Source organism: Balaenoptera musculus, chromosome 11 (genome assembly GCF_009873245.2).
Source record: "Balaenoptera musculus isolate JJ_BM4_2016_0621 chromosome 11, mBalMus1.pri.v3, whole genome shotgun sequence".
Taxonomy (NCBI): Eukaryota; Metazoa; Chordata; class Mammalia; order Artiodactyla; family Balaenopteridae; genus Balaenoptera; species Balaenoptera musculus.
This window is the reverse complement of record NC_045795.1, coordinates 27250653-27273247: the sequence shown is the minus strand read 5'-3', so window position 1 is coordinate 27273247 and position 22595 is coordinate 27250653. Positions and strand designations below refer to the sequence as shown.

The window sequence follows — 22595 nt, the reverse complement described above, 5'->3', positions numbered from 1 at the left end:
CTGAACTGCACACTTATTATGGTTAATACGATTTTTATATATCATTGTAATTTTTGATTTGTAACTGTAGTGTAAATGCCTGGCAGTTAGCTTTTTTGATTGTAATGTAAGTGCCTGACATTAACATTTGGATTGCTGAAGCATCCACTTCAGAAACATTTATGTATAAGAAGCACATTGCCAGCAATACAACCAGAGAGAGGACCAGGCTGTCCCACCCATGAGGTTCCCTTTTTGGAAAACTCTGGTTGACCTAGCTAACGGACCCTCTGATGAACGCTGGCTTTTCCCTTCCCATGCTTTAATTCCCATTTTACACTCACCAATAAAAAGTGAATGCGCAAAACCCTAGGCATCCATCCTTGACCCCAATAAAAGCATAATCCTGAGTCTACTCCCTTTCTCTCTTTCTAGCTGTGGGCTTACTCTGTGGCCCCAGGCTTGCTGTGTATTCTCCACAACTTGTGAGTAATAAAACTTGTCTTTTCAAAGTTCCCTGCTGGTTGTTGCTGAGGTGCATTTGCAATCATAATATGAACCCCAGGGGCCAGTCCAGCCACAACACTGGCTCCGGCCAGGGAAATGTTTGTGAGAACCACCACGTATAGTATGAGCCCAGGTGAGTCCCCCACAGACATTCTAACCCACAGCATCCCTATTGATAGGCTGAGACTCACACCCCTAACAGTAGCTAATTTTTTATTTTCTACAGAATTTAAAATGCAAATGCATAACAATAATTATTAATCTCTGTTAATGGGTGCACAATATTTAAAGAAGTAACTTGTGACATCAATAAAAGAGGAGGGGCAGAGTTGCAATGGAGTATTTTATGCAATTGAAGCAAAGTTGGAATCAGTTTAAAATATATTTTAATAACTTTAGAGTGTTTTACATAATCCCCATGGTAACCACAAAGAATAATAAAATATACACAAAAGGAAATAAAAAAGGAATCAAAACTTGTCAAAAAATCAGCTGAACAATAAAGAAGAGATTAATGGAGAAATGAGGAACAAAAAGGATACAAAGACATTCAGAAGACAAATAACAAAATACCTAAGGTTAGTCCTTATTTGTCACTAAGTATATTAAATACAAGTAGATGGATTTAACTCCTCTCTAAAAGATGTAGTTGGCAGAATGGATTAAAAATAGGATCTGATTATATGCCATCTACAAGACATTCATTTCACACCTCCAGACACACAAAAGTTGAAGTGAAAGGATGGAAAAAGATACCCATGCAAATAGCAACAACAAGAGGGCTAAATTAGGAATGGCTAAATTAATATCATACAAAATAGACTCTAAATCAAAAACTGTTACTAGAGACAAAGAATGACAAAAGGGTCACTTCACCAGGAAGATATAACAATTATAAACATGTATTCACCAAACATCAGAGTTCTCAAATACCTGAAGCAAACACTGAAAGAAATCAAGGGAGAGAAACACAGCCCTACAGTAATAGTAGGAGTTCAACACCCCACTTTCAATATTGGATAGAATAGACAGACATAAGATCAATGGGGAAATACAAAGAACACGCCAGCCAACAATAGCAGAATACACATTTTACTCCAGTGCACACAGCATATTTCCCAGGAGAAAACGCACATTAGGCTACAAAATGAATCTTAATATGTTAAAAAAATGAAATATTTAAAAGTATCTTTTCTGATTACACGGAATAAAACTAGAAATCAACAGCAGAAAGAAAAGTGAAAAAATCACAAATATGTGGAAATTAAACACAAAACTTTGAACAACCAATGGGACAAGAAGAAATCACAAGGGAAATCAGAATATGTCTTCAAATTATGGAAAATGAAACACAATATCCAAAAACTTATGGTTTGCAGAGAAAGAAAAACAGAGATGAAAATTTATAATTGTAAATGTTTATGTTATAAAAAGAAACACCTCAAGTCAACTAGTTAACTTTACACTTGATGGAACTAGAAAAATAATAAACTAAATCCAAAGGTAGTAGAAAAAAGGAAATAATAAAGATTAGAGCAGAGATAAATAGATTTGAGAATAGAAAAATGGTAGAGAAAATCAACAAGTTGGTTCTTCAAAAACATCTACAAAATTGACAAACATTTAGCTAGATTTGACTAAGAAAAAAGATGACAAATAAGTAAAATCACAGAAAGAAAAAGGAGTATGAGAGTGTTATGAACAATAGTATGCCAAAAATTGAATTACCTAAAAGAAATGGGCAAATTCATAGAAACACACAACCTGTCAAGATTAAGTCATGAAGAAATAAAAAAGCTCCGTAGGCCTATACATAATAAAGAGAATGAATTAGTAAGCAAAATCTCCCAACAAAGAATAGCCCAGAACCAGACGTTTCTCTGGTGAATTCTACTAAATATTTACAGAAGAATTAACATGAATCCTTCTCAAACTCATTCAAGAAATTGAAGAGGAGGGATAACTTTCTAATTTATTCTGGAAAGCCAGTGTTATGCTAACATCAGAGCCATAAACAGACATTAGAAGAAAAGGGAACTACAATAAAATTTAGGATTATTTTTGAAAACATCCTCAAAAATACCAGCAAACTGAATTCAGGAGTATATTAAAAAGATTGTATGCCATGACCAAGTGGGATTTATTCCTGGAATCAAGGATGGATTAACCTACAAAAATAAATCAACTTAATAGACCACATTAAGAGAAGGAAGGGGGGAAAAACATGATCTTCTCAATTGTTGTTTCAAAAGTGTTTGAACAAATTTGACACCCTTTTGTGATATACTCAACAACTAGAATAGAAAGAAACTACCTCAACTTAATGAAGGCCATGTATTACCTTTATTACCATGAGATACTCCATGCAATACAATTGTGATATACTAAATTTTGTACTATGAGCACAATTAATAAATGACAGCTTTGATTAGAAGCAACTGTAGTGTCAGGCATCTCAATGGAAAATTGTGCATTATAAAAATAATAAAAATTAATAGCTAACACAACATGCTGGGATCTGTTAGGAATTCTGTATATATTTGCCCCTTACTTTACCCTCACAGCAACAAGGGAGGGGCTATTATTATCCCCATTTGCAAATGAGGAAACTGAGGCTCAGATATGTTATCAGGTCGTTGTCAGCAACAGCTATTCTACAAGTAATCAGTAGGTGTGGGACGAATAACCTCCCTAACACTATTATCTTTTCATTGTGTACATCCTCTTAAAGGACTGTGACCTGTTGCCAACAAAGTGTGGAGGTTGTTTTGTTTTTACTATAATCTTTTAATGCAAATCGTTTAGCTACTCTTTAGAGTAATTTTAGGATATCAATCTAACAGTTAATTTTCCTTGGCTTCAAACCAAGTTTAACGATAATATGTATATGCTGCCATCTTGTGGTCATTTTCTAGAATTACCCCTCATGTGAATGAATTTTCTAAACCCTGAGATGAATGAAGTAACTCAGCCTGGCACAGAGAAAAAAACCATGTTTCTACAGCTTTTAATTATTTCACACCAAAAGACATATTTCTATCCAACTATATGTACCTGAAGGAGTAGAACTGACAGAAAATACCCAATCAGGGCATAAGATCTTCTGGCAAAGGGAATACTAATGCCCTCACTAGTAAAGAAATCTTGCTGTTATGACCAGGTTACCAAATGCTTAGAACAATGACCCCTAATATAGGCAGTTGTCCATCTGCATATCTTGGATCATTTTATTACACATGCCTCCATTTACATCTGCAGAGAAATGAGTTTTTATTGTAGAGCTTTTTAAATTGAGAATCAGGATGTATTACCTTTTCTTATGGCATCAAATCCAAGTCATCCAGTTTGTCTTTCCTTCAAGTTTCCCTGTAATCTGGATCCATTTTTGTGCCCATTTGCTCTCCACTACAAACCCAACAATCTAATCAGGTTTTTGCCCTTAATGACGCTCTTTACTACCTTTGTTTTACAGGTTTTCTGGACATCCATTAGTATATGTACACACACACACACACACACACACACACACACATCTGTGTTTTTTTTTTTAAACTGAAAGCAGGTTTATTTAGAGAGATACACATTCCATAGACAGAGTGTGGGCTGTCTCCACACACGTCTGTTTTTTTTTGTTGTTGTTGTTGTTGGTTTTTTTTTGTCTGTTTTTAATAGAACAATGTATTTGGGTTCCTGAGTCCAGTCTTGACACTCCCCCTGACAGTGACCCTGGAACATACCATGAGATTTCAAGTCTAGGAGTAAGAATGCTACTGTGTCCACAAACACTCCTGATAAGCTGTGGTCATTGGAGTGAGGTTGGGAAGTATTCAAAAAGTTGCCCTCATGAAAGATTAATAAACAGAAACCTCAATGAAGTAGAGTCAGGAAACCAGAAGGGGAAGCTCTCATGCCCTGTGAGGAGAGCAGAGCCCAACAGGGAGATGAAAGACTCTTCTTTCTTGGCAAAGACTCATCCAATGAAGAGCCGGGGGCTCTTTGTTTACTACAGCCCTCCTCACTAGGTTTCTTTAATGTTCCAATTCGGTTTGAAATGAGGGAGACAATATCCTCCGTATACGGATTACCCCTTGCATGTAATCAATGATGAATACATCTTTTGTTAAATTAAGCACTCACACGGTTTTCTTACCCTGCTTTACAAATGTGTATAGACATGGCAATGAAACAATGAGACATTTAAATCATTTCCAATTAACCAATGTTTACCTTTCAAGTAATGAGACTGGACTCTTTGTTTGCTTTGTGGATTGTTTTAATGATTGATTTAAGGTAGAAGTAAAGTTAAGAAGTGAAGAATTATTCGTGCATGTAAATTGTACAGGAAAGACAAACATCAGGGTGGTTGGAGACCTGGGAAAGCAGGGGAAGGAGTCAAACAGGGAAGGAACCTCCTTTAGTACAGGTTGCTGAATCAGTTATCCAATCCACTGAATCATGCCAGCCTGAGAACGAGACATCACATGATTTAAATATGAGGCAGGTGTTGAACTGCCTCATATTTAAATCATATTTCATTCCATATTTCATAGTTCAATCATATTTCATCAATCATATTCACCCCAGCTTTAAGAAAGTTTAAAACAATGTTACTTCACGATGTATCAGAACAGGAGTGAGGGGCACTGTCGTAAACATACTGATGCCCATATTTGATTAGTGAAAATTAAGATCTCAGGTGTAATTAAAACCACATGAAATGCAGGGGAAACTGCTGAAGCAAAGTAAGGTCAAAGTTATGATTCAACAGCACATTACAGCTGCAAATAACAAAAGGCTATTTTATCTCAGTGGGACACAGGCAACTAGCTTTGCAGAGTCGTTGAACTGACAGGTGGCTGCAGGCAGGACCTCCTCGTGTCTGTGTCTTACAATTACTGTATTCATCGTAGTAGACGCAAGGGTTCGCTGAAAGGAAGAAGCAGGGTTACCCAGTATTGACTCAAAAGCTTATCTCTCATCTTCTCATGCCTCTTTGGTGAGTAAAGGGCTTAAGAGATGTATATTCTGTGTTATATAGTCAATATTATTAAGTAATAATTTTTTTCTTTTCTACTCTCATTTTACTTCTATTGCATCTTTCAATTCCATTGTAGACATTGCTTTTGTCTCTTGGATAAAAAAAACCTACCCCATTCCCTGTAGCAAAGATAATTAGTAGATATTTGATCTTTCTCCAAGTACATTTATTTTCAGAAATGAATTACTGAAAGTGACAGGAGGAGGGAAAGAAGGAGGAGGGAGACAGAGAGAGAGAGAGCAAGAGTGAGAGAAATTGGTAAAGGGAAAGAGATTACATTTTCCTTGCTTTAAAAGCAAACAGAATGACCTGGTCAGGTGAAGGAAAATAAGTTTTTTGGTCTTACAAATCTGAAGGTAAAGGATATTTTTGGGGGGCGGGGGAGGTTTGTTATTTCTCCACAAACTTATTGAAAATTATGATGTAAACATATCCCTGTGGAGTAAGGAATTATGCCTGCAGGAAGCTCTATAAAAAGAAACTTTAGCTATCTAAGGAAATGAACATGTAATTGGAACTCATTTGGTTAATACTGCATTTTAGGTAAGATTTACTTAGGAAATAAAAGGAAGTGCGATACACGGACAGTGTGATCATCAGCTAATATCCTCCAATGTGTCAGCGGAAACTTCAAAGAATAAGGATCACTCAGTAAGAAATTACCGGCCCTGATAAGTGGTCAGGCAGGTTAGGGAGGTTATGACCGGCAAGTAATCTGAGAACACTGGTAACCTGAAAGCAAGATGTCTAACTTCAGGGCTGCAATAAGAGAGCCAAGAAACTTTTTATAGAGCAGAGAAAAATTTATACTTATATTAACATGTTATCCGAGGTGCCCATATTAGGGTGGGAACTTTAAGCTTTAGGGTGGAAACTTGAGCTTAGACTTGGACATTCTAATTTCCAATCCAATAGATTTAATCAGTGGTCTTCTGGGTCACTCTGGGGGTGGGGGAAGGGAAATCAGATAATGTTGATTTTTCCTTTGGGATGATTGAGGAAAAAGTAATAGAAAAGTACAATATTGTTACATGCTTGATTTTAAGGATACATGGCTCCCAGATCAACAGGCAAGAGTAAGCACACTGAGATGTAAAACTTACTACAAAGTTTATCTTCACAGTTATTTGGACAGTCTCCGCATGGAGTTCCCTTATTATAAGGTACGTTCTTTTTGTCAGGATCATTGCCCCTTAAAAAAGAATAAAGAAAAAAGGGCCTAATAAAATTGATGTTTGAAAAATGCATATAAAATTTTACTCACTATTGAAAATCAATTAAAATAATTTAAAACAATGAAACAATTTTTGAAAACCACTGGTAACCACTGGTATGTAATCTCTAAGAAATGTAAGATTTCTAGCCTTAGAATGAGAATAATTTATCTTTTTGAATATACCGCAGGCAACTCTGAGGTGCTAAGAATATTTAGACAATTTGCATCTCTTTGGACAGTCAAGTTCTAACAAGCAGGGGGCTTTAGAAACATTTATGATAGGACTCTGAGCCTTATTTATACCCATAAAGACTTGATAAACATTTATGTAAAAGGGCATCATTCTTAATAATGTAAGAAAATTTTTAAGTGAGTCAAATTGGAGATGTTTTAACTTCGTCTTGCCCTATGTCATGAGAATTTTGATACATGTCAGTGCCATTTGTAGAAACACGTGCACTATTATAAAACATGAAAGTACAACAACATGGAAAAAGCCAAAGAGTTGGAGTTTGGGGAGAGAGAATAGATGAGAATTTCCTGTTTTGAGCCAATTTAAAATTTCAGAGAAGACGGTCGTCCCTTAGATATCTAAGAAAACAATGGGGATTATGGCTGATTTTCACTTAAATTTTTTTTTCTTTTGGAGTAGAGGAAGGTTTATTGCAGGGCCAAGCAAGGAGAACGAGTGGCTTGTGCGTGCTCAAAAAACCCCAAACTCCTGATTTTCACTTAATATTACATAAAAAATAAAGTAAATATTCTAGTTGAAACAACATTCTATCTGATATATTTCTCCTTGAATGAATTGTTAAAATTTAAATTTATAAAAGAAACATTATTTAATTCAGCAAGGGGTTTTGTCAGACTCTTGGCCTCATCTTTGGCTGAGAGAATTCTCGTATTTCAGCCCCATGTATTCTACTTTTCTTTTTTGTGTTGTCAGAAGTTTGCTGCAGACCATGAGCTCCCACAAGGATTTAGTACAACTGATGCATTGTATATGCAAGGAGACCTTATTGTCTTTAGTACTAATCACACAGATAAAATCACAACAAATATTAAGTACTGAAATCAAGACATGATAAAACCAGAAAAGAGCTCACATAGAGCTATTGTATGAATATGCTACATCTACTGAATCTACAGGGATAGTGGAGACCTCATTTAAAGTGTAAATATGGTAACTTACTATGAGAGAAATCAGTTTCATTGATTCATATTGTGTATCTTTTATTGTGCTACACACATGGGAGATGGGAGTTCAATAAATACCATACTTGGAGCTCATCTTATGGAGGAAAGACTTGTGTATTGAACAAGTAAACACAGGTAGCTGAAGGAGACATGTGCAGACTAACAACTTTCCTTAGCAGAATAACATTTAAACTGGCATTTGTAGCAAACTAATGGAGGTTTATATCCAGCTCAGAACAATCCCTGCTTTCTGATAATCACCGCTCAAGCCACACAAGTGGGTCCCTGTGGGTTCTTGCAATTACCCTTTTCTGAAGTTGACCTTGCTTCCTAACCAGAGGTGACAAGACAAAGGAGTACAACTGTCCCTAACCAGAGCAATCAGATGATCTCTTCTTGGAATTGTTGCTCACACCTTTGGTAACATGTAAATTTAATGTCTAAAGGAAATAGATATGCCAAGACTAAAATGCTAAATACAGAAACACTTGGCTTTTTCATTTGTTCATTCTTGACACTCTACTGCATTTCTGCCCTTGCATTCTAAAAATACTCTTGCACTGTTAAAATAAATATCCTTTTTTTTTTTGCTTAAGCTAGATGAAATTTGTCTCTCTTAACTAATGCTACTTGAAGAAGGAATAACACATAGCGAGATGACTGGTAATAGTGCCTAATTTGAACATTATATTGAGATATAGATTTATTTAGAAAAATATAAATAAAACTATGTGTGTGTGGGTGTAGTGTTTTAGGTGTTGGCTAAAAGACATTGTATCCCTAAAGTTCTTAACTGAAAAGAAATATTTATTTGAGTTTTATTTTATAATGGTTGAGAAACTAAATGAGGGAAACTAGTAAGGGAAATACGTTTCTAAAAGCTATGTGAAACTAAGCTGTAAAATACATACTCGTGACAATAGTGACAAACGTAGAGATACTGAATTCCTTTACGACACGATGATATGCCACAGCCAATAAGGTAAGAAGTGGCCCAAACAACCTGTAAAGATAAGGTTATTTTATTAACAATTTGGTATTTTGCTAAATGATTACTCTCTGAATATTGTTATCCTTGATTGAAAATAAACACACATGTGTTTAGGATGCTTTGAGCATGGCTTATTAGGAAGTCCTAGAAACAGGAAGATTCCCATGTGTCTAGATAACACACATACATATGCATACTCAGTTGCCATCGCTGACCCTGACTCATTCTCTTCTTCTTATCAAATCTATATGGGATATATGATAACCTGATGAAGGCTGCTTGGTGATTATATAAAAATCAAAGCATGGAAGGAACTTTACTTAATCATCAAAAAACTGGCATGGTGGAGAGTAATGAGTTGACCTTCGAGAAAAAATTGAGTCAGATTCAAAGTCTGTCTCTACCATTTCCTGGTGGGATGGTATTTACCAGTTTGCTTTATGTCTTGAAATTTCATTTTCCTATTCCTAAAATGGAATATAATAATATTATCTTTTACATCATAGGTATATGGTGGGGATTAAATAATAAACCTTATAAGTGTTTGGAAGAGGAAATATTAAATTACTATTCCAAATTAATAGAGCTCATGCTCTTTTGATGGAAATAGTGGGGCTAGTCTACTTTTATCTAAAAGAAATGGAAAGTAGGAATTGACGTCACACATTTGTCATATTTTTAGCTCTCTGGGTAATTATTTTGGTTTTTATCCTCTGCCTGATAACGTAAGTTATATAAGTAAATGGTCTAATGCTATAACATTCTTGGATTCCTGGCACATACTGCTTTTGTCCAAGGATATCAATCTTAAAAGAAGAATGCTATTTGCTAATCTTTTACTTAGAAATGTCTGCATTGCTATACATAAGTGATTTAAGTCTATGAGTTTTAAATGTACTATCTTTGTCAGCTTTTAACATTAATCTTAAGTAGGCTTTATTTTAAGTAAATTTTATTATAGATTTTGCGGTCACATCTGAGTCTTCTGCTTTGGGGACAACAACTGTTTTTCCATTTTTGTATTTCTTACATGTTCAATGTTTAAATCTATCCATTCTGGATGAGTTTTGTTAATTTATTTTTTATTGGAAAATAACTCACCTGATTTAGATATTCAAAGTCATTTTTGTAGAATTAATTTATTATCTACATTTGAAGCCCAATGGTATTTTAAAAACATGAATCAGGTTAAATCATTCACCTGTTTAATGACTTCTATTGCATTTAAAATACAATGTAAAATTGATGATAGCTAATAAGGCTGCAGTGACATAGTCCCACTTCCCTCTGTGTTCATCTCCTTCCACTCTTGCATTTATCAGGTTTCAGCCTCCTTTTCCAACTCCTTCCCTAGTTTTTTCTCTGTCCTTGCACGTACCCAGATCCCAGATACTGGTTTCCAAATATTATTTCCCTCTAAAAGTAAACAAAAATCTTTAAAGGGTGTAAGTTTGCATAAAATGGATAGAATGATTTTTCATGGTTCTCATTCGCCTATTTTCCACGCATGCTTATGGTCACTTAACCAATGGGTATATTTGCCAGCACACAGTTTACCTGTGTGTAATGCTCGATCATCATGTCATCGTCTGTCGGGGTCCATTCCCCGTACTTGAAATATTTAGACTCACTGTACCAGATTCTGATTACGTTTGACCATGAGATAGGATAAGACGTCAGATGCATATTTTCTCCACAAAAAGTATCTGAAAGGAGGAAAAAGATCTAGGTCATACTCTACAAAATTTGGAAATACTTTATAAGGATACTTTTCGTACTTTTATTCTACAAATGTTTCACTGGGCATCCAAGCAATGTTTGATAAGAGGAAGCAAACTCAGCTCTATCTCTGCTAACAATTTTCTTTCTCACTGATGAATAAACTTGTGGTGCTCAAGTTTGCTGAGAATTTGACAGTAGGAGATGATCTGCAAGCTTGGGAATCAGATCAACCAACATCTCAGTCTCTGCCATGTCCAAGCTGATGGAGAAGGGTGAAACCAATCAGAATAACCTATGCATTGTAACCAGGCCCATGGCTTGAAAGCAGCCACACAGAGGTATTCATCATGCATAGACCTTGAAATAAATATGTGCTCATTTAACCATCCATCCTCTTGTGACGTGGGCCTTGATCAAATATGATATCTGGGAGTAAACTGCCCTTCTCTGGAGCAGGGAAGACTCACATTGCTAATTCACAGCTCGACAACATTGGGTAAAGATGCCCAATAATCTGTAAATATAGCAGGGGGACTCACATCGCTAATTCACTGCTTAACAACATTGGGCAAAAATGCCTAGTGATCTGTAAATATGGAAGTTTCATTAATATTTTAAAATATTTATAATAAACAAGTATCCTATAAATGTTATTAATGTCTTCTTGTGTAGGAGGTACTGATGGCTTTTCTGGAAACCAGCAGGGATCCACCTAATATACATGGCATGAGATGGACTCATTTTTGAGTGCCTAAAATTGTTCTCATGGGCAGCTCAGTAGAGTTGGATATAACTCACTTCTCAACCGTATTAGTGTTCCAAAGCTAAAGATAGCCCCATGGTAATATTGTAAGAAGTTGAAATAAATATACAGAGTGGAAACCTTCTAGCTATACAGCTTTCCAGCTAGTCGTCATCACATTACTGAACTCTTCTGTGATAGTGAGAGCTTTGATTCTTTTCTTTTGGTGACCAGAATCAGGAATTTGAAAATTTGAATTTCCAAATTCAAATATTAATAATAATGAAACAGTGCAGTGGGCCACAATTCCTACCATTTATGGGGCAAATGTAAATATAGGCTAGATGACTTAACTTACCCATACCAGGTTACTTAAGAATTCCTGAGATCTTTTGAGCAGAAAGGTGTGTCATATACCTACTTGTAATTCGCCTCTTAAGTGCATTGCTCTCTACCAATTCACAGTCTTTTGACAACATTCTGGCATTTCTTGCAGCTTCTTCACTCCAGTTCTACAGGTGAAATACAAGCACATGGCCTTATTAACATTTCTTTGATAAGATTCTAGTTTATTGTTTCTAAAAATCCAAGGCTAGCAATATCCTCAATTGTATTAGCTAACAATTTAAATCACAGCACCTCTCTTAAATATTTTGGTTGGAAGAGGAAGACAAATCTTTCAATCCATTGTTTTAGCCCTTGAATTTACAAAATCACAATCTGGCAGTAACATTCAGTTGTAGCTTCTCTTTCAGAAATATTAAAGAATTTAAGTAAATGCTTCCAGTAGAACAGACCAGGGTTAGAAATCCATCCCATCATTTATTAGTAGTTTTACCTCTGACACATTATTTAATCTCTTTGAATCTCAAGGTTGTACAGTTGAGATTGTACAGACAAGGTTGTACAGTTTTTTTTTCATCTGTAAAATATGCCCCACAATTCATACCCAATAGCTTGTTCAAAAGTTTTAATGTGATAATTTATGCAATACAACTGTGACATGATAAATCTTATGCTACATGCTCAATAAATAAATATTTCTGTGATTAGAAACATGTATAGTATTACACGTCTCCATCTAAATTATGAATAATAATAATAGCAAATCATAGCTAATACTTCATGCCAGGACCTCTTACCAATTCTATATGTATATTCTCTCATCTTTACTCATAGCAATTCTACAAGGGATGCACTATTGTTATCCCCATCTGCAAATCAGGAAACTGAGGCGCGGAGATGTTGCATAATTTTTTAGAATAATACAACCAATAATGGCAAAAAGAGAATTGGAATCCAGGTTCTTCTGGCTCTGGAGTGTGTGCTCCTAACGCGTGATGTGTGTCAATTATGCTAAGCTGAAACATTTTGTTGGGTTTTTCTCCAAAGTAGATGAAAGGCAGAAAATCTACTAAAAAGAGACGAAGTTTGTATCTACAAATATGAGGTCTTTTGTGTAGAAAAGGATAGCACATTTTTGTGATTTATTTGAATGAGTCACACACAAATCAAAGGACACGGGACTATGTCCACACTAGTTATGGGACTATGTGACGGATGTTCTCCCAGGCATTCTTTCATTCTCACATTATGCACACCACTTAAAAGACTGTCCCGATACCTGCATGCAACACATTATTACCAACAAAAGTTGTGGCCTTTCTTATTTACTACAGGCTTTCAAATAAATCATTCAGCTACGCTTGAGAATAATTTTTGGATGATGCCCTAACTTAGGTTTTCAATATTTTTCCTGACATCGAAGAAGTTTCTCTCTTATATGCATAGGCTGCCATCTGTGTGAGTTTTACAGAATTACCCCTCAGGTTGATGAATTGGTTAAACTGTGAGGTTAATTAAGTAACTCATTAGCCTAGGGTCAAAGTAAAAATGTGGTTTCTTAGGGTTTGAATGTTTCATGCAAGAAAAGATGTATTTCAGTGATGGATACATCTAATTGAAAAAGTAGAGATGACATAACACATCCCATTAGGGCATAGCATCTCCTGGCAGTGGGGATACCATCATTGGACTCACGAGTATAAAATCTTGCCTATTATGACCAGGTTACCAAATAAGTAGGACTGGAACTTATCTGGTTAATTTACTGCTGATTGCTAGTTGTGCATGCATGATGCACTACCCATACCCAGATCACTTTCTGAACTGAAGCACTTATGTCCTCTTAAGCTGAGAGTCCTGCCCTACTGTCTTCTCTAAAAATTATCCTCATTGACGAGAATACTCACTTCCCTGTGGCAGCCCATATCTAACAGCAAGTAGCTGTAGTAACTATAAGTGCCATGTAACTTCCCTCCAGCTCAGGACAAGGTTGTACTGAGTTGTCCTAATTGTACAGCTTCCCATAGGATTAGCTGAGGACCCTGTTATGCCTACATCACAACCAAACTTCTTTGTATACCCTATGTTGCTTCTCTATCTATGGCCACAGTCGGTGTAAATCTGGAGATTATTCCCCAATAAGCATCATGCATGCTAATCTCCATCTCAGAGTCTGTTATCTTATTGTGTAAACTACCTGCAACATTAATTACAGTCTGTAGTTCAGACCTCTTTGAGGAAGCTCTTTAGGATATTTCCTCTGATTAATGTTGGTAAGATACTAATTTTTTTGTGATATATCCATGATTAAAATCAAAAGTAAGTATTCATGGTTATTGCAGCAAAGTTATGAATTCTGGCTTTAATAAATGGTTCTATTCAAATAAAATTCTAATCATATGTGCAGAAACTTTTTTCATTTTTGGAAAATCTCTGCCTGGCAGTTGTGATTGGCTCTTCAGCTCTACTGTAATTCTATCAGTTCCTTTCTATCTGTGCCCTATGCATTATTTATGGAAAAACTCAACTCCCATATTCCCTTTAAAATGTTACTCAGTTTTACTGGTGCACTTACTTTATCATCTTGTTGATCTCTCATACCTTTGCACCTTAGCACTTGAATATATTCATTCTATATATTCAAACAATATGTTCTAATGTTTCCTCTGTATTCACCTTGAATCCACAATAATAAAGTCTCTGAAATCAGAGACTGTATTTTCTGTTCACTCCATAACTTCTTTACTACATCCCAGCTACACTTATTTGCTCATCTGGAAACCAAGGATTTTGAACCCTGTTTGTCCTAAGGAAGGTAAAGAGTTAAGAGCAGGTGCCTGGAGCTGGCCATTTGTGTTTGAATCTGTACTGATCCAGTACTTAGGACTTTGGATGAGCTACCGAATTTCTCTGAGGTTCAGATTCACTATCTGTGAAACATAGATGATAGTATCATCTACATCACAAGATGACTGAGAGAATTAAATGAAATAATGCAATACGCTTCTAGAAGACAGCCTGCCAATCAATAGTAAGCACAATATGCATGTTAGCTACAACACTCACAATGCAAGAATGCCTATGCTACTATTGACTTTTATTGTTTTGGATTCTAAGATGACCAAGAGATAAATTTCAAAATCATTTTTCTGGTCACTAGCTTCCTTCCTCTTTGTCATTTGCATGAGGAAGCTGTCTCTTAGAATCACTTCCCATAGCCTGCATTATTTCTGACCCTTGTTCCTCTAAGCCAGTCCAGGGCTAAAGAGCCAGGCTTACGATACCAAAAACCTGAGTGATACTTCCAGTATATAATATAGGTGAGGCTAATCACCTAATACACCCGAGTAGTCCCTAAATCTGTTTTGTTTGGCAGCACCTAGTCTGCTCACGCAGCAGGTTTATAGTGGAAAGACAATTTCTCTTTTCTCTTATGGGATGCAAGGAAACTGGGAAATAGATGTGCCAATATTTGTTCATCTGGCTGCACCACCTGGCTTAGAACCTGGACATCTTTTTTCTTTTTTTTTTAATTATTATTTTTTTATTATTATTTATTTTTTAAATTTATTTTTGTTTTTAATTTTTTTTAAGATGTATTATTATTATTATTTTTTAAAGTATTTATTTATTTATTTATGGCTGTGTTGGGTCTTCGTTTCTGTGCGAGGGCTTTCTCTAGTTGTGGCAAGCGGGGGCCACTCTTCATCGCGGTGCGCGGGCCTCTCACTATCGCGGCCTCTCATGTTGCGGAGCACAGGCTCCAGACGCGCAGGCTCAGTAATTGTGGCTCACGGGCCCAGCTGCTCCGCGGCATGTGGGATCTTCCCAGACCAGGGCTCGAACCCGTGTCCCCTGCATTGGCAGGCAGATTCTCAACCACTGCGCCACCAGGGAAGCCCAAACCTGGACATCTTGATTCTCAGAGAGTGTCTTAGCCTCTGGGCTGCTGCTCAATGAAGACAGCTGTGAAATGCCTCTGTAATTTATTAAACAAGATCTGCTACCTGGACGATACTGACAGGCAGCATCATCTAGGAGCTTGGAGTGGTCCCCACCCCAGACCTCCTTAATCAGACCTCAGAGAGTGGGGTCCAGGGAACTGTGCTTTACCAAGTGCTTCAGCTGATTCTTAAGCACGCTCAAGTTTGAGAAGCACTGTCTTAGGGTCCGTTAAGAGTGAAATTAGACTTTCTGCGTTGGAATTGTGGCTCTGTCATTTACTAACTCTATGAGTTTGGGAAAACTACTTACCTTCTCTGTGCCTCTGTTTCTTCTGCTGCTGCATGATAGGTTTGCTTGTGAAGACCAAACTTTTAGTATATGGAAAGCAAATAGAACTTAATAAAATCTCAGTAAACACCGTTACCATTATTGGCATTGTTGTGGTTGCTGTTTAATTAATCTTACCATTTTTAGCATGTTGCTGGCTGGCGGAAATACTCCCCTCCTGAGGGTGTTATGTACAGCCACTATTTCTTCTTGGACAGTTGCCAGTTCTGTAAGGAGTGTATCATATGGAACTTTAGGTGGTTTTGCCTGTTACCAGAAAATTCTTAATTAGTCTTACTTCTTTTAAGTGGAATTTGCAATGCATAGTATATTACTTGTAGACTTTGTGACATGAATTTATAATTGATGTTGAATGAATAGTGATCTACAGCATTTTTTAATCTACAACATCTCAGTATATTAGTCTCCATTTCTCCGGTGCTGGTTTTGAGGACTTCTGAACGTCAGCCTGACATTATACAAGTCTATAGAACAGTGACTGTTCTGGTTGTGACTGGTTTTCTTCAGATTTATGATTGGTACTTTGGACCATGTTGAAGCATTTTATTGGGCAATGTGAACCACAGTGGAAGATGTTTTGATAATATTACACCTTTTACTGACCGACTTCCCTTCCTTGGCTCATTCTTCACCCCACCTCCTACAAGCCTTCTCTCTGCTTCCCAAATAAACACTTGCACTTGAATATTATTTAAAGGTATGTGTCTGGGAGAATCTAAAAGATTCATTATTGAGTACAAAACCTCTAATATCTTCAACCCAGGTTCTACATCTCTGTCTTATTCATATGAGAAAACATTGATATTTGTATCAGTATGTATACATACAAAATAGAATTCAAAAAAATTTTGTAATATGGAATTGGCAATAAAAGGTTTGTTTATTTTATTATTTGTTAAAAAAAACCAAAATAGAACTCAAATCAACTACAGTCTAGAATTTGTGACCATTCTTTTCATTTGTTTACCTTTTATCCTGTAACTCACTAAGAACAATGCATGGCCTTAATATTTTAGGTTAGCATTAATTTTTATAAAGAACATCTTCTTTTGTGTGTGTGTGTGTGTGATATATCACATGCGTTTCATACTATTATTTTTTCTTTTAAAATGTTAAACATATATTGCCCTCATGTTTTTTTATTTATTTATTTATTTATTTATTTTATTTATGGCTATGTTGGGTCTTCGTTTCTCTGCGAGGGCTTTCTCTAGTTGCGGCGAGCGGGGGCCACTCTTCATCGCGGTGCGCGGGCCTCTCACTATCGCGGCCTCTCTTGTTGCGGAGCACAGGCTCCAGACGCACAGGCTCAGTAATTGTGGCTCACAGGCCCAGTTGCTCCGCGGCATGTGGGATCCTCCCAGACCAGGGCTCGAACCCGTGTCCCCTGCATTGGCAGGCAGATTCTCAACCACTGCGCCACCAGGGAAGCCCCATACTATTTTTTTAAAGTGACAAAGCTTATGTAGTATAATTTGAGTGGTATCTATCTATTCCTCAGCTACCGCAAGACTATCAATACAGTTTCTGAATGGATGGGATTCAGCCATACCTTGCTCAAATATAGAAGTAGTTATTGTCATTTATTTTATATCAACAGTTTAAGTATATCGGGAGAAAACTATAAAATCAGTAGACTCCTCTAGAGACTGTCCCCTGTGGACGTCATTTCCTCAAAAGCACACTCACGAGGTGTTATTTTCCTGTCATACTGCAGGTAGCCTGGGCTAGATCTGAGGGAAGGTTGGGAACCCATGAGAATCCCCTTACAAGTTCCAGATTATAATTCTCCTTGCTCCTCTAAAAAAAACCCTGCTCCAGTGAAACTCATGGCAATTAGCTCTACCTACATCATTCCTGAACATTTACTCTCCTACAATGGTTTTCCTGTCAATTTCTCTCATTTATAGAAACTGGGTCTCCTAAAACAATTCATCTTGTCCACCCCAAATTCTGCAGTCATATGGAGGGACTTCAGCATCCACATGGATGACTCAACCATCTGGTATCTCAGAACTTGAACTCTTCCTCTCTTAAACCTCTCCTCCAAGGCTTTTTAGTTCCCCACCGTGATGGTCACAGCCTATACCTGGTGATGACTCCAAAATGCCACACCTCCAGCTTGCCGGAGGATTGTTGCATATCGGGCAAGAGCTCCACCTGGTTTCTCTTTGGGAAAAAAGTGTGAGTGAAAAGATCCAAACCAGCACCCCAGTAATCTAATACGTATGGATTTTCTTTCATTTATTGAATTAAGCGCCTTTGACTTTTGACTTCTCCTATTTAGCATGTGAAAATAAAAAATCCACTCATGTTCTTTACCAAAACTATTAACTTCAGCTCATCTTAAAAATATTTTGGGTACATTAAAAAATGTAATATTTTCTTTATATCATTGAGGTTATTTAGAGGTACATGTTAGTTGATGATCATAAAATATTAGGAATTTATATCCTATTAGATACCATTGAATGTTTGGTTTCTGCTGTGTGAATGTTGAAACTCTTGTTTTTAATAAGTGGTGAGTTTCAGGCCTCCTGTATTAACCCCATTGCTAACAGACCCTCACACTTCTCTCTGTGCTGTTGCACCTTTCATTTTATATTTGATTTGGATGTGTTAAATTCTTGTTATAGTCATCAGTCAGAGAGCTCAATTGGGATATTGATGAAATGCTTACCTTTTCTGGGTAAAAACTAAAAAAGAATACCTTTTTCCCATTTTGTCTTGGAAAATGCATGGATCGATTGCAAAGAAAGTAATTCCCGCCCTACATTTTTAGCTTTCTTGAATTATCCAGAGAGGCTATCATGACATAGGCACAGGCCCATGGAGCCAAACTGCTTGAATTTACCTTCAGACTCTGTCACTTCCCAGTTATCTGACCTTGGACATATGACTTAACCTCCTTATGTTTTGGTTTCTTTCTCTGTAATCCGGGATTATGAATAGTACTTGCCTAATAGGGCTATGGTGAGAACTAGGTGAGTGACGGGCATAGCGTCCTCACAACAGTGCCTGTAACAAAGTGAGTTCTAGCAGAGGGTTAGCTCTTATCCTCTTCTCAAAAGTAATCATAAAACATACAATCCTCACATACTCTTGTAATCAAAACATGCAGGAAGACAACAGCAGCAGCCAGAAACAAGAAGTGTTTCATTGTCATCCCTGGAAAGAAAAGTAACATAAATTTAGACTATTGCAAACTTGTGGGATAATGTTTTGTAATAAAGCCTTTTGTGGAAACACTTTTACATATACCTGCAGTTTCTGCAAAAAGAGACCTGCAGGATCAGAACAAGGTTTAATATGTTAGTCATTAGGACCAAGAGAAGAAGAGAGAACTGTGGTTGGAAGAATAGTAGACTTAATGTCTTAATCCCTGTAACCTTTGAATGTGTTACATTGTGCGACAGAAGAGAATTAAGGTAGCAGGTAAAATTCAAATTGCTAGTCAGCTGACTTTAAAGTAGGGATATTGTCCTGGATTATCCACGTGAACTCAATGTCATCACAAGGGTACTTAGATGTGGAAGAGAGGGCCAGCATCAATGATGGATTATGAGGAAGACTCAACTAGCCACGACTAACTTTGGAGATAGAGGAAGGGACCATGAGCTAGAGAATATGGGCAACCTCTGGAAGTAGGCAAAGGCAAGGAAAAGGATTGTCCCCTGGAGTCTTCCTACTGAATCTTGATTTTAGCTCAGTGAGACCCATTTGGACTTCTGACCTCCAGAATATAAAATAGTAAATTTGTGTTGTTTGAAGATTCTGAGTTTATAGGAATTTGTTACAGTAGCAACAGGAAACTAACATAAAACAACAAGATTAGATTTGAATTCTCTATTGCCTGTAGCGAGGACGTGTGATGTTGGTACAAGTGATTTACGTACATGATTTAGAGATATTCTGTAAAGTCTGATCACTCTGCTAAAAATGATTGTCATTGTGAGTGGAGCAAATCAGAGCTAATATACCCTCTCTTTTATTTCTATTTGATATAGGTTGCTGATGCTAGGATATTAATAAGCATAGGTTATTAAATTTGTTTGGTACATTCTTTTTATGATCTGACAAATTTATTTCTGAATCAGTCCTGCTGAGTGGGAAGCAGAAGAGGCTAACAGTTTGGTTTGTATTTTAAAGAAAACTTTCAAAAAACAGGTTAAATGATTTGTGCAGAATAATACACACAATGCAATTTGCCGTTGCTCTCAAGCTCCTCCCACACACTGCCAAACATGTTTGTATGAAAAGAATTCTGTAAATCAATTTTTTCAGAGAACATACACATACAAACAATCTGTCCCTTATTGCACTTTTTTTTTCATCTTTTTCTTTCCCTTCCTCTCTTTCTTCCTCCAAAATGTTACAAACCCTCGAACCCTAAGATAGACAGTAATATAGTAACACAGATGATGAAATATGCAACCTATTCTCTTACTTAGTCCTCAAAAATCCAATAAAGCAAATAATTTTTTCCCTGAGTTATTGAAGAAAAAATAGAATAAAAAAGCTTCTGAACTATGGTAGGTTGATATATACACACATATTAATATTTATACCCCTCACACTATATCTCTATATCTCTTTCTGTATCTCTGTCTCTATTCAGTGAACTGTTATTATTCAAGTTAGTCCCCTTAATGAAGCTGTCTATAACTTCTGTTGCATTTTCTAAGGGAAAATTTTGGGGGGTGGTGTGTATGCTCGTTATCTTAATTGTTATGATGTCTTCTGGATATACACTAGCATGTACCTCAAAAAAGCTGTTATAAAATGTTTAAGAAATGCCAAAAATATTACCTGTTTCACACCAAACAACTGGCATTGACAATTTAGATTTTATCTTTCCAGTCTTTTTTCTTATGCGTAAATTCTGCACTTAGATTTATACATAAACACGTAATATACCCCCAAATCGTATTCAATAGAATTTCTATTGTTATTATATGTTCATTAAGAGCATCATTTTGATAATGTGAATAAGTTGTAACTAACTTAAGATCTTGGCTAAGTTTGATTTTAAGCTTTAATATTTTTCTCTATAAGTAATGTTATCATGAGTATTTTAACACAAACACCCAGCCATTTTTAGGATACTTTTCATAAATTACCGTAGGATTTGTGCTTCAGAATTGGAAATTGATTGAAATCTTTGCACTTTTTTCTTTTGACATGATAGAAAACTAATTTTACTTCTAAGTATACCTGATACATAATAAGTGCTTAATAAATATTTATTAAATAAATTAAATTTTGTACAGTTGAAATAATTGAAATAATAATTGAAATAATTTAATAATTTAAATAATAATTGAATAATAATTTCAGACACACACACAATCTGCTAATCAATACATGTGGTATAATAAAAGTCATACTGATCCTGGAGTTAAAATACTAATGTTTTATCCTAGGTTTTCCTATTATCTATGACACCGATAAATCCACAAGTCCTCTGAAAATCAACTTATTTTTGCTTAGAATGAAATCCAACAAGCTGGCATTCAAATTTATAGGACTACTAGACACAACCAACTCTTTAGAATTGGCTACTATTGTTCTTTTTAGAATATTGCAATCTGCTCAATGGGCTTCCTAATCCAAATTTGAAAGCATATGATATTTTATAAATGGATTATAATTCTGATAGATGGCCTTTGAAAGCATACAGTATCCCCCATATTACTGGAAATAGATAAAAGCAACCTGGATATTTTACATACGGATATAATATCTTTCTTCTGTCATAAATAGGTGAAAAATCATCGTTTTATGATATAAGATACATAAGGAATTAGATACAATACTGTGTATTGATGATTTAATGCCAGAATTTATATCTTGTGCAAGAATTGAAAGCAACCATAAGAAAACTTATCGTGACCTCTTGAGAGTGTTCATGGGACAATCAGTGTCAACTGGGATTACAGTTATCTTAGCAAATTTGGCTCGTCCAAAGAACTTTGATTGGTTGAAGTTAAGGGCAACTAAGCCACAGGGGACCTCAGATTTTTGAGCCTAAGTTTTGGCTTGGGGTCTATGAATAGGTAGAATGTGTGCATTCGACCTAAAACTCTTCAGAAATCAGAGGCTACGAGGAAAATAGGAGGATACCTTTACTTAAGGTTCAAATATCCACTTGGAGCAACTGAGCCAAAACAGAAAGGTAAAGGTTAATACCTGGGCATCAGTAGTATATTAAGCATTTTAGAATGAGATTGGATCCAGGTAGTTATAAAGGCATCCTTGTTGGCCCATAATTATTATAAAAGTACAGACTGGGCTCTGGGATCGTCTTCAGAGATAGAGTCAGAGGGTCAGGTTAAAGGACTAGAAAGCAGCAGGCAATAGGCAGAGCTTCTGGCAAACAGTGACTCCAGCAGAAGTGACCAAGGTGCAGAAATAGAGATGAAAACTGGAGAGCATGACTCCGAGGTTGAGTAGAGGTTATGGGGGTGGAAAAATAAGTGGCCCCAGGGTTAGAGACTCTGGGGACACACTGAGGCTTGTTTACTGGAGAATTAGGACAGGGGTAGCTTCAGGAACAGGACCAGGG

The 22595-nt window shown here is 36.3% G+C and overlaps 1 protein-coding gene across 1 annotated transcript; it reads right to left on the bottom strand.

The window, feature by feature from the left end:
• Nucleotides 1–5215: 5215 nt before the first annotated feature.
• Nucleotides 5216–19326, bottom strand: CRISP1 (cysteine rich secretory protein 1). Its single transcript, XM_036870018.1, has 7 exons — nt 19131–19326; nt 16148–16276; nt 11814–11904; nt 10486–10634; nt 8849–8940; nt 6628–6716; nt 5216–5412 (listed from the first exon to the last, which is right to left on the bottom strand). The coding sequence occupies exons 1-7, from the start codon at nt 19215–19217 to the stop codon at nt 5282–5284; spliced, it is 768 nt and encodes a 255-aa protein (XP_036725913.1). The 5' UTR covers nt 19218–19326; the 3' UTR covers nt 5216–5281.
• Nucleotides 19327–22595: the final 3269 nt, after the last annotated feature.

Coding starts and splice junctions, on each gene's coding strand:
- CRISP1 (XM_036870018.1), bottom strand. CDS start 19,217: ATGTTACTTTTCTTTCCAGGGATGACAATGAAACACTTCTTGTTTCTG. Junction 10,635..11,813: donor ACTTAAGAGGCGAATTACAA/GTAGGTATATGA, acceptor TCCTCCTTTCAG/ATACTTTTTGTGGAGAAAAT. Junction 5,413..6,627: donor CTGTGAAGATAAACTTTGTA/GTAAGTTTTACA, acceptor TCTTCCTTTCAG/CGAACCCTTGCGTCTACTAC.